Raw genomic sequence first — 12,788 nt, forward strand, 5'->3', positions numbered from 1 at the left:
CCACAACACAGTTATGAACCTTCCAAAATCCTTAGTCCCACAGAAGTATCAGCCCTTTCCAAAGGCCCTAACTTTTGCCTCACTCCCAAATTCAATCATGCTGGACTTGTTAAAAATCTTTTCTCCTTCTCCTCATCACTTTTTTGCCACCAACCCTACCAATCAGACACAACCAAAAACAAATGTTGAACCCTGCCTGACTCAGTTCACTCCTCCATTCAATGGTGATCCACCCCCACTGCCTCCAAATCACGCCCTGTTAACATTCCATAATTTCTTAACTAGAGATTCCCCAAACCCCTCAATATGCAAGCTAACCTTGTATTTGCAGAAAGAACTGTAATTCACCACCCAAAATCTGCTCTTGACTTTATAATCCTGTCTGCAGACAAAGGCTTCACCACTGTAGCTTTGAACTCTATGGATTACCTGGTGGAAGGACTCCACCAGCTGCCAGATTTGCCCTCCTACAAACCCTGCCACAGTAACCCCATTCCCATAGTCTTTCTTCACATCGTTTGGCCCATTCCGTAACCTCTTACTAGAGCCTCTCTTTCTATCTCTCTCTCCTACCTTCTCCGTGCTTCATAAACCTAACCACCTAGGAAATGCCGTTGTTGCTGGCTACTGTGCCCCACATAGAAAATGTCTGCTCTCCTAGACCAACACCTTCAGCCTATTACCTTCAACCTACCTTCCTACATAAAAGACATCAACTATTTTCCTCCACTGACTCTTCGCAGTTCATGTTCCTTTGCCACATTGTGCATTGCTTATCACTGTTGATGCACCTTCCTTAACACTAACGTCCCTAAAGCCCATGGCCTCACTGTTATTGAACACTGCTCTTCCAAATGTTCGACAGATTTCATACCTACAACCTCATTCCTGGTCATGATGACCAATTACATACTCAGCCACAATTACTTCAACTTTGAAGGCAACACCCACAGACAAATCCATACTATGGCCATGGACATCAGTAAGGCACTATTCTGTGACAAACTATTCATGGGCCACCTAGAGGAGTCTTTCCTAACCACCCAGAACCCCAAACCCCTCACCTGGTTCAGATCTATTGATGACATCTTTGTGATCTGGACCAAAAGTGAGAAGACTCTATCTACAGTCCTCCAGAACCTCAGTGCCTTCTCCCGCATTTATGTCACCTGGTCCTCCTCAACCAACAACAAGCCACCTTCCTTGATGTTGCCTCCACCTCAAAGATGGCTACATCAGCGTCTTCATCCATCTTAGTCCTACTAACCACCAGCAATACCTCCACTTCAACAGCTTCACCCACTCCACATCAAGAAGTCCCATACATACAGCCATTCATGGCTGTCACCTCAGTATTGAGAAGCAGTCCCTCTCCAAATATACCAAGTGTCTCACTGAGGCCTTAACAGACCAAAATTACCCTCACAATCTTGTACAGAAACAGATCTTCCATGCTTTACCACTCCAGTCACCCACCACCTCCCAAAGCCCCACCATCTGGCCACAAAGTGGCATTTCTCTTGTGACTCAGTACTACCCAGGATAGGAACAACTGAATCACATTCTCTTCGAGGGTTTGGATTACCTATCGTCATGCCCTGAAATGAGGAATGTCCTACTCACTATCCTTCCCACAGTGGTATTCTGCCGTCCAGTGAACCTACACAGTATCCCCATCCATTCCTGCTCCAAACCCCTTGCCTCATGGCTCATATCCCTGTAATAGATCTAGATGCAAGACCTGTATCTACATTCATCCATTCATCACCACCTTTTCCAGTCCAGTTACACGCATAACCTATCCCATCGAAGGCAGGGCTACCTGTGAAACCAGTCATATGACAACAAGCTAAGCTGCTACCACTGTGCTGTGTTCTACATGGGCATGACAACCAACAAGCTGTCTGTCCACATGAATAGCCACCAACAAACTGTGGTCAAGAAACAGCTGGATCAACCAGTAGCTGAGCAAGCTGCCTAACAAAACGTTCTTCACTTCAATGAGTTCTTCACAGCCTGTGCCATTTGAATCATTCCTAGTCACAACAGCTTCTGTAAATTGCGCAGGTGGGAACTCTCTCTGCAATATATCCTACATTCCTGTAACTCCCTGGCCTCAGTCTTCATTAGCCACTGTCCTTCATCCCACCTATCCCCTTCCTTGCTCCCATTCCAGCACATACAGCCTTCTATTCCATCACAGCATCCAGTTGCTTTACTTTCCTCCTTTTCCAACCCCATGCCCCCTGCCACATGTCTAACCTTACAACTGCACCTAGTTGCCCCACCTGTCCCCACCACATCCCTGTATGCTCCCACAAGCAGCACTTTACCCCATCCCTACCCTGCTATCCCTCCCCCTCTCTGCCTCAGCCTCCTCCTTACCATATAGTGCTTCCCCATCATGAACAGCTGCTTGCAGTCCAGCATCGGTGGCCAGAGTCAGTGCTTGTGTGTGTGTGAGTGTGTGTGTGTGTGTGTGTGCGTGCGTGCGTGCGTGCGTGTGTGTGTGTTTTGTCTACTGTAGAAGGCTTTTTGGTATCTGCGACTCAACATCTCCGCTATATGTGAGTAGTAATCTGTCCTTTTCATAATAATATAATTATTCCATTGTTTGGAGTTAATAAATTCCTTTGTATTTAGTTTTATATTATTTACATGTCAAATTATTTGAGTAGAAATCTGCAGAAATTCCAGAGTATTGTTTACAGAAGCAGCTTGCCGTTGCTGCATCTGCATATTAATGTGTAACTTGCTTGTTACACATCCATAAGGGCCCTCTTCATAATTGGATTTACAGAATACAGTGTGTGAATGAATGAATGTACGATGTAGAGAAAAAATATGACCTTATTCACAATAAATTGTGCATGGTGAGAGTTTGTAAATTAGGTTTTGAAGTTATAATTGGTATTAGATAGCAACAGAAGTAGACGAAGCAATTGGTGTTTGCTTAAGGAGAGGCAAGTAACATGTATGGAGTGATACTAACAATAGTGAAAGATGTGTTGATTTCTGCAATACTTTCCCACTTTGTCTCTTAATCATGAAGTATTTTGTATCATTAAAAATACGCTCTGCTCAGTCATTATTTTTCATTCTGACATTCTGTTTTCCCAATGATACAGTGTTCCATTTACCATAATTTTGATTTGTGCTTCTATGATATAATCGAATTTAGTAAAGTAAATCTTACTCATTCTTATGTTACATTACGCATATCGATTTCCTTTCAGTTATAATCATATCTTTTAATTGTGCTGGAAAGTGTACTAACATATACATTTGGAAATTATTTTTCTTAGTAGAATGCATTACTTATTCAAAAATAAACTGTTAATGAAGCTGTGGAACAATTATTAATTTCATTGTCCTCTTTAGTTGAGCCCCCAGAGTACATGCTACCAGAACAAAAGACAAAAGATGAAAAGCCTCTTGTCACTCACAGCACCACTACTTCAACAACAGTGTCACCTTACATGATCCCAAAAACAACATTACCTCCAGTACCAATCAATCAGAGAGGACCGGAACTTACTTTTGAAGAAACAGGTCACCACAAAGTCTTCATGTTTGCCAAAAGGAACACATACATACAACTTGATGGAAATCACATACCAAATTTTCAGCTAAGGTAAGTAATGAAAGCTATTCTCTTTATTTTACTCATGCAGTTTAAGATTTTGTATAGTTCTGACCAGTAGTTGAAAATGGAACATGTTATTGATGAGTCATAAGCTGTGCCACCATCAAGAGAAGAAGAGGGATGTAGTGACCTACCAAACCTGAGGTGATTAGAGATGTGACACAAGCTTGGATTGGATAATGATGAGACAGGAGATATGTACCGTAGTGCTGTATTTGAAACAAGCATCCTAACATTCACCTTAATTTGAGCTAGTGACAATAAAAGCAAGCTGAGTCTCTGTGACTTAACAGGGATTGGACCGGACCCATGCTCTGCTTGTAGATCAACTCATCATCAGAGTTGAAGACGCAGAAAACTGAGTCATTATGTTATCTAACATGTTTACTCATGAACTCCGAAAATCCCTTGGCTTGGCAGCACCACTGGCTAGCCTTTGGTAGTGTCTTCGTCAAAAAAAGAAAAAAATTATCTTGCTGCTTGCCAGTTCTGACTAACTTGAAATTGAACTTTCCTGTATTAATAAGCTTATGAATATAGTGGGGCCTCATATCAGTGTGTTTTGTTAGTTTGGTGCACACTGTTGTGAACAGTGCAATGGCACCTCTGTTATCAGAGAACACACTTCACTGTGTTTAATAAACAATTGTGCAGTCCTTGAGGATATATTGCTTCTTTCTGTTCTGCTGATAGGGACTTGTATTTGACTTCTATAGTTGATAAAGCAACCATGTGTTACTGTTTTGAATTTCACAAAACTGCTACTTCAGTTAAAAATATAGTCAGTCATTGATAGAGATCCAATGTATAATTGGCAGCACACAAGCCTTCAATTTTGATTGCCCCACTTGTTCAGATAATTATTCCTACATTGATTGTGCCTTTGATGGATCTTGTAATTCGTTTGACTGCTTACCAGTGGATTTTTCAATAACTGGAATTGAATGTACTGACAGCTCTCCCAGCATATTCAACGCCTAGTCTTTTTCATTGAGGGCAATATATGAGTGACAGAATTACTTCTGGTAAGGAATATGATGTAATACAAGTTCTTCCTCATTGAACAAGTTTTCTTTGCATTTTTGCAGAGTTAAGTCAGATTTGACTGGATAAGCAACTGGATTCCAATCTTCCAATCCAAATACCTTGAGTGTGTTTCATGCACATTTTTGCTTTGATGATGCTAATCGCCCAATGTTTCATTTTAATTCCGATGCCAGGACACCAGCTGAGTTCACCAAGAACTCTCATTGTAAATTGATTCATTATTTCTTTCTTCCACCTGATTATTTCTATTAGAGAAGATTATCAAGTCATCTACATAAATGGCCAGAGTGACTATATTTCGCTTCTCAGCTCTGTAGTAAATTCAGTGATTATATTCTGACTTCTTTGGGTTCATTTTATGTAATGTTACATCCAGCATCTGATACTAAGCATGTGACACCTGCTTTAGACCAAAAAATAGCTTCTTAAGGCTAACAGCATATGAAATGATGACTAACAATGGGCAAAAACTTGCTATCTGGGAAATAGCATTTTGCGACAAAATGGCCATATTAAGTTCAGTTTCACCATCTTACATTTCTTTGAGTTTGAATAATCATTTTGAATTGAATGTCATTATGCCTGTTGGTAAATCAGTCAGTCTCATTTTCAACTATGATTTGTATTCATCATTTAATGCTCCCTTCCATGTTTTACAATCATCAAGATTTGTTGCTTCTTTATATGAGTTTATATGGTATTGGTCCAGAAATACTACTAAAACAAAGAAAGTCATTGTTAAAATCATTGGGATTACAGTTTGAACATCCTTGTGTCCATTGTCGGATCAAATCCAGCTATGAGAGCTAACGGTGTGCGAAGCAAACAATGATAAACAACAGGCAAGAATGTGTTATCAAAGCCAACTCTTATTATCTGGGAATAACATTTTGCAACAAAATGAGCCTTATAATGTTAAATTTCATCATCTGACATTTCTTTGTGTTTGAATACTCATTTTGAATTTGTGCCTTTCTGTCTGACGGTAAATTAAAGTCCAAGTCTCATTTTCAAGTAATGACATATGTTCATCATTTAAGGCTTTCTTTCATTTTTGCAATCATGACGATACATTGCTTCTTTATACAAATGTGGCTCAAAAATACTTGCAAAATAAGTAAAATCATCATTAAAACAGTTGGGATTCGATTTTCTTTAATGTGATGTTTTTCTGATTTCTGACTGCACAAGTTCTGTGTCTGAGTGATCGGTGTCCCTATCTATGTTGCCATTCACTCTCTGCTAAGTATAACTTTGTGCCAGTTTGAGATAAATTGCATTTCTGTTGACATGAGCTGCCACCGCTTGAGAGCTGCTTGTGTTGGTATAGGCCAGCAGATTACTGTCCATGATGCTTTTTCCTGTTGCATTTTGAATTTTTTATGAATTGCACATCAACAACCTTCACAATTGTCTGTTGTGAATTTGAATTGTATGCTTTACAATCATAGCAATAGCCAACAAAGGTAATTTTCTTCGATTTGTTTTCTAACTTCATTCATTTTTCTTTCAGTACCTGTAGAAGTAGTCGACACCCAAAGATTCATAACTGACATATTTATTTGGTGACCACTCTAATTCTTCAGGAGTATCATTTTGAATAGCTTTTATTGGAGATCAGTTCTTCAGATAAATGAGAGTAGTAAGGGCTTCAGCCCAAAACTGTTTGTTTACCCTACTTAAAAAAGTCGGCTTGAAAGAATGAAATTTTTGGACATCTTATTTCCAGGAACACAGATTATCAACACTATTTATTCAGTGATATATATACAAAACAGACCAAAGATAAAAATAAAAACATCAAACTGCCATACAAGGCATCATTAAAGGAAAAAAAAACATAGCTGTTCACAGTAAATTCTCTGGCTAATAAGCAACCAATAACCATGCCTTGCACTGTTTATTGGTCCAGCTGTAGCAATGAAATCATTTAATTATAAATACATACTAGAAAATTATGAGTTTTCAAAATATGTTCACCTTCACAGCTTGAAGTCAGAGACGTTATCTTATGGGTGCATTGCAAAGCCAAGAATAAGACATTGTGAAATACACATTTTTTTATACCACACTGAATAGTAGCAATATTACCTAACTACCTTAGTTTTCTGGTTACAGGAAATATGCACTTAAGATGTTCTCAGCCTGCACTAGGTAATTTTCTGTGGAGACTCAGTGCTAAGTATCCATTGTCTTTTATGCTTTTATTGTCCTTGTTTCCGTGGTCATCCACACAAACCAAAGTAAGGCTAAGACGAGCTACATTAACAGCAATTCAGTCAAGATAATTACTGCCTTCCTCTTTATTTACATGAATAATTGATGTTTTACATTTAGTATTTTGAGAGGTTGTGGGGAAAAATAACGCCTTCAATTTTTTTTTCTGTTCTCGGTAGTGCTTGAAGTATTACATGTCATGCAAGTCATTACTTGGTCAACTTTCCCACTTCACTGACACAAGTTGCAACCATCTACCACTAGAGGGCTCCAAATAGTAGCATGTAACATGGTGGCATGTAACATAACCATGTCAAAGCATGAGAAACAGCATGATGTAACTGAATTTCTAACTGCAGAAGAGTTTGTTCGCACATGGAGCACCTCCTGTTTCAGCTTGACACTGCCAGATCACATGAAAGTGCTGAGACATCGGCAACAATCAGACCATTGGGTTCACTGTCATAGACCATCCTCCAAATAGTTATGACTTGGCCCCCTCAGATTTTCATTAATTTCCAAAACTTAAAGAACACTTTTGAGGACTTCACTTTGATAGTGATGAAGCAGTGTAAACAGCAATGAGATTATGGCTCCATCAACATAGTCAAACATTCTACAGTGATGGTATCAGTGAATTGGTCTCTCATTGGGAGAAATGTGTTCATCGCCAGGGTGACTATGTCAAGAATTAAGTATGTAGACATGAAGAATAAAGATGCGGAATGTTAATAAAATTTGTTTTGTTTAAAAAGCTTTAAGAATTTTCATGTAAATTTGGGGACATTGCTTTTTAGCATGTCCTTGTAGTAGCACATATTACAAAAATAGTAATTGCTGTCTCTTACCATTATTAACACACCTGATACTGATACTTTTAGTGCTACTACTGTGACTGGTGCTGTTCATAATAACTAGTCACAGTAGTAGTGGTGATGATGTGGTGGTGGTGGTGCTGGTGGTGGTGGTGGTAGTAGTTGTAGTAGTAGCAGTAGTAGTAGTAGTAGTAGTAGTAGTAGTAGTTGTTGTTGTTATTGTTGTTGTTGTTGTTGTAGCAGCAGCAGCAACAGCCTGCTACACAAATGTCACAGAAAACTGTTAATTATCCATTATTTCTCAACTTGGTTTCAGGCTTTGCCGTCAGATCTCCTTTCAGTTTCGTACAAGATTACCTCATGGGCTGCTGGTATATCATAGTGTCAAGAATCGCCCAGAAGGACTAGATCCCTATGCGCTGTATGTTATAGTTGAAAAGGGACAGCTGAAAGTTGTGCATGTTTTTGGAAAGGAGTCTACCTCTCTTACTGTGGGGGAAGGTAATAACACTTCATATAATGTATCAAGCATAGTGTCCAAAATTTAAATATATAAAACAAACGCAATGGAAAAGAAATAGGTGATGGCCACGCCATTGATAAGTGTACTTTTTTGTTATCAATATATTTATGTGAATTTCTTTTAAACAGGTAAATTGAAAATTCTAGCATGTACATCAACATTTAGCAGACAATTTGATTTCTTATGTAGTGTAGTATTAGTACTTGGCACAAAAACATCTCTGACAAAGATTCCAACAGTGCGAAGAGTGTGTACAGAGATGGATGTATGAATGGTCACAAGGTTGTCCACCACTCCATGAACTTGTTTTCTGGAGGAAATCTTCAAGAAAAGCAACATCGAAAATAACAGTTCACCCACTAAAAATTCACAAGAGATGTGTGAGGTGTCACCATGTGCCATCAGTGAATGAGTGAGAAATAATCTTGCACCCCCTCCCTCCACGCTCCTTTTTATGATCTGCAGAGTGTAGGTGTAGGTAAAATAAAACTCATCTACATCTTCATGAGTGTTCTAAAATTCATACTTAAGTGCCTGGCAGAGGATTCGTCAAACCACTTTCACACTGTTTCTCTACTGTTCCACTCTTAAACAGTGTAAGGGAAAAAGGAACACTTAAATCTTAGTGTGTAAACTATGATTTCTCTTATTTTATTATGATGATCATTTCTCCCTATTTAGATGGTCTTCTGCAGATATTTTCACATTTGGAGGAGAAAGTTCATGACTTTAATTTCAAAAAAAGATCTCATTCCAACAAAAAACACTTCTGTTTGATTGCCATCCCAACTTGTATATCATATCCATCAACTCTGTCCCCTGTTTCACAATAACACAAAAACAGTTATTCTTCTCTGAACTTTTTCTAAGTCATACATCAGTCCTATCTGGTAAGACTCCCATGCCACACAGCAATACCCCAAAGAATGACAGACATCTGTAGTGTAAGTAGTGTCTTTAGCAAATTTGTTGCATCTTCTGGCTGTTCTGCCAATAAAATGCAGTCTTGGTTCACCTTCCCAACAACATTATTTATTTGATCATTCCAATTTAAGTTGTTCATAATTGCAGTCTCTAGGTATTTCCTTGAATTGACAGCCCTTAGATTTTTGTGATTTATTGTGTAACCAAAATTAAATGGATTCCTTATTCCTTTTGGTACTCATGTGAATAAGCTCACACTTTTCACTATATAGGATCAATTCTCACTTTTTGTGCTGTATAAATAGCTTGTCTAAACAATTTTGCTATTGGTTTTGATGTTTTGATAGCTTAACTAGATGGTTAATGAGAGCATCATCTCCAAACAATCTAATAGGGCTGCTCAGATTGTCATTTGTATGGTTAGAAACAGCAGAGGGTCTATAAAACTTCCTTTGGAAACACATATATCATTTCTGTTTTACTCTGTGACTTTCTGTCAGTGACTATGAAGTGTGACATTTCTGACAGGAAGCCACAAATCCAGTTGCGCAACTAAGGCAATACTCCTTAAGAACCTGATTTGGTAAGAAGCAGCTTGTGAGGAACAGTATCGAAAGCCTTTGGAGAAGTTAGATTATGGAATCAATTTGAGAACACCTGTCTGTCATTACTTCATTCACAGTAAAGAACTTGTTGTGTTGCACTCAAGCGAAATGTTTGGATGCTATACTGCCTGTCTGTCATTAGATCTTTTCTTTGAGGTATTCATAATGTTTGGGTGTTGCATATGTTCCTAAATCCTACTGCAAATCCACACTAGTGATATGTCTCTGTAATTCAGCTTATTACCCCTATTTCCTGTCTTGAGGATTGGTGTGATCTGTGCAACTTTCCAGTCTTTAGGTATTCATCTTCCATTAAGTGAGTACGTGCATATAATTCATAAGTATGAAACTATTATATATGTGTACTCTGCATGGAATATACAATCTGGGCAGAAGGTTTCCATTTTCTAAGTGATCTGAATTGTTCAGCTACACTAATTTTGGCAGCTGTTTCTGATTTGAATTCTGGAATATTCATTTCATCTTCTTTGGTGAACAATTTAAAAAACTATATTTAATAACTCCACTTTAGTGGCACTATCATCTATTTTGCAGTGGAGGTATTTATTATGCCTTGACAATGGTGTACTTTACATATGACCAGAATCTCATTGGATTTTCTGCCAGATTTTGCAACAGAATTTTGTTGTGGAAACTGTTAAATGCATCTCGCTTTCATGCCCTATTAATTTATTTGATATAAATCTTTTGACTATTTTCGATACTACTATTTCTTTGAATTCAGGTTACAAGTCTGCACTTGTGTACTTAGTTCAGAAGAATTGGACACTGATTTTTAGGAAGACATCCAAGTGAATTTTTATCTGCTTATTTTAAATAAATATATATTGCATTTTTTTGGTGAATTTAAATGTTACAGTATTCAATCTCACTACAACGACCTTGTGGTCACTAACTGCTGTATCCATCATGATGCTTCCTATTTGCTCCAGATTATCTGTTTCCAAGAGGTCAAGTATCTTTTCATATCCATTTACACTTCACGTTGGCTCCTAAACTAACTGCTCAAAATAATTTTTGGCAAAAGCATTTAGTACAAAGTTGGACAATGTTTTGTGCCTACCAACAGCTTTTAAAATGTATTTTTGCCAACATATCAAGGTTATATTGAAGTTACCACCAATTATAATTATATGAGAAGAAGGTTGCGCCTATTTGAGATAATGCTCAAGTTTCCTTTGAATCTTGCCCTTGGCACAGTTGATTTCCATACACTCGATCAATATAGCAAATGTGGTTGAGCGTACTTGATGGGCACCAATGACGTTCAATATGTGTTCATGTCTGCTGTTTCTGAGCCACAGTACTGGTATGGCTCTGAATATTTCAAATAGTTCCTGTTAGTGTGTGCCTCTCAGTTTTACAATGACACTCACATACAAGCGTTACAAAATTTCCTTTTTTAAATAATTTCAAAAGTGCTCTAATCTGTATAGAAACTTTATACATTTGGTTAAAAATTGAAATTGTGTCCATAACACTACTGTATCAATAACAGCAACAGGTAGGCCATTTTTTATATTTTAAAAACCTTTAAATCATCTCACTTTTGTAGAAAATAAATAAATAACATAAAAATAAAAAATTTTACATTTGGTTGTGTTGTTGCGGTCTTCAGTCCAAAGGCTTGTTTTACGCAGCTCTCCATGCTACTCTAGTCTGTGCAAGCCTCTTCATCTCCAAGTAATTACTGCAACCTACATCCTTCTGCATCTGCTTAGTGTATTCATCTCTTGGTCTCCCTCTACAAGTTTTATCTTCCATGCTTCCCTCCAATACTAAATTGGTGATACCTTGATGCCTTCGAATGTGTCCTACCAACTGAACCTTTCTCTAGTTAAGTTGTGCCACAGATTCCTCTTTTCCCCAATTCTATTCAGTACCTCCTCATTAGTTATGTGATCTACCCATCTAGTCTTCAGCATTCTTCTGTTGCACCACATTTCAAAAGCTTCTATTCTCTTCTTGTCTAAACTGTTTATCATCCACGTTTCACTTCCATATGTGGCTACAGTCCATACAAATACTTTCAGAAATGACTTCCTGACACTTGAATCTATACTTGATGGTAACAAATTTCTCTTCTTCATAAACACTTGCTGCTCAAGTAGCAAAACTCATCTACTACGTTCAGATTCTCATTTCCTATTCTAATTCCCTCAGCATCACCTGATTTAATTTGACTATATTCCATTATCCTCATTTGGCTTTTGTTGATGTTCATCTTATATTGTCCTTTCATTCCGCTCAACTATTCTTCCAAGCCCTTTGCTCTCTTTGACAGAATTGCAGTGTTGCCAGTGGACCTCAATGTTTTTATTTCTTCTCTCTGGATTTTAATTCATACTCCAAATTTTACTTTTGTTTCCATTACTGCTTGCTCAATATATAGATTGAATAACATCAGGGATAGGCTACAACCCTGCCATACTCCCTCTTCGACCATTGCTTCCCTCTCATATTCCTTGGCTGTTGTAACTGCCATCTGGTTTCTGTACAAATTGTAAATAGCCTTTTTCTCCCTGTATTTTACCCCTGCCACCTACAGAATTTGAAAGAGAGCATTCCAGTCAACACTGTTAAAAGCTTTCTCTAAATCTGCAAACGCTGTAAATGTCGGTTTGCCGTTGCTTAACCTAGCTTCTAAGATAAATCATAGGGTCAGTATTGTCCTGTGTGTTCCTACATTTTTCCAGAATCCAAGTTTAGCATATACCAGTTTTTCCATTCGTTTGTAAAGAATTTGTGTTAGTATTTTGCAACCATGACTTATCAAACTGATAGTTCAGTTTGCCTGTCTCATATATCTTGCTCACCAGGTAGAAGAGTTTGGTCATGGCTGGCTCTCCCAAGGCTATCAGCAATTCCAGTGGAATGTCGTCTACTCTCAGTATCATATCTCCCATCTCACCTTCATCTACATACTCTTCCATTTCCATAATATTGCCCTCAAGTATGTCACCCTTGTATAGACCCTCTACATATCCATT

The 12,788-nt window shown here is 38.1% G+C and overlaps 1 protein-coding gene across 14 annotated transcripts in view; it reads left to right on the forward strand.

Moving 5' to 3' along the window:
- The window catches only part of LOC126354429 (axotactin), a 547,963-nt gene that overhangs the window by 220,234 nt on the left and 314,941 nt on the right, over positions 1–12,788 (forward strand). For all 14 annotated transcript variants that reach the window (XR_007565327.1, XR_007565328.1, XR_007565329.1 and 11 more), the window contains exons 5-6: positions 3,382–3,634; positions 8,042–8,226. Coding sequence is in view for 10 of the 14 variants with exons in the window: in XM_050004068.1 (XP_049860025.1) it covers positions 3,382–3,634; positions 8,042–8,226 (438 nt within the window). In the remaining 4 variants the exon portion in view is untranslated. The remainder of the gene's footprint in view (positions 1–3,381; positions 3,635–8,041; positions 8,227–12,788) is intronic.

The sequence above is a fragment of the Schistocerca gregaria genome, chromosome 3 (assembly GCF_023897955.1).
Source record: "Schistocerca gregaria isolate iqSchGreg1 chromosome 3, iqSchGreg1.2, whole genome shotgun sequence".
Classification (NCBI taxonomy): domain Eukaryota; kingdom Metazoa; phylum Arthropoda; class Insecta; order Orthoptera; family Acrididae; genus Schistocerca; species Schistocerca gregaria.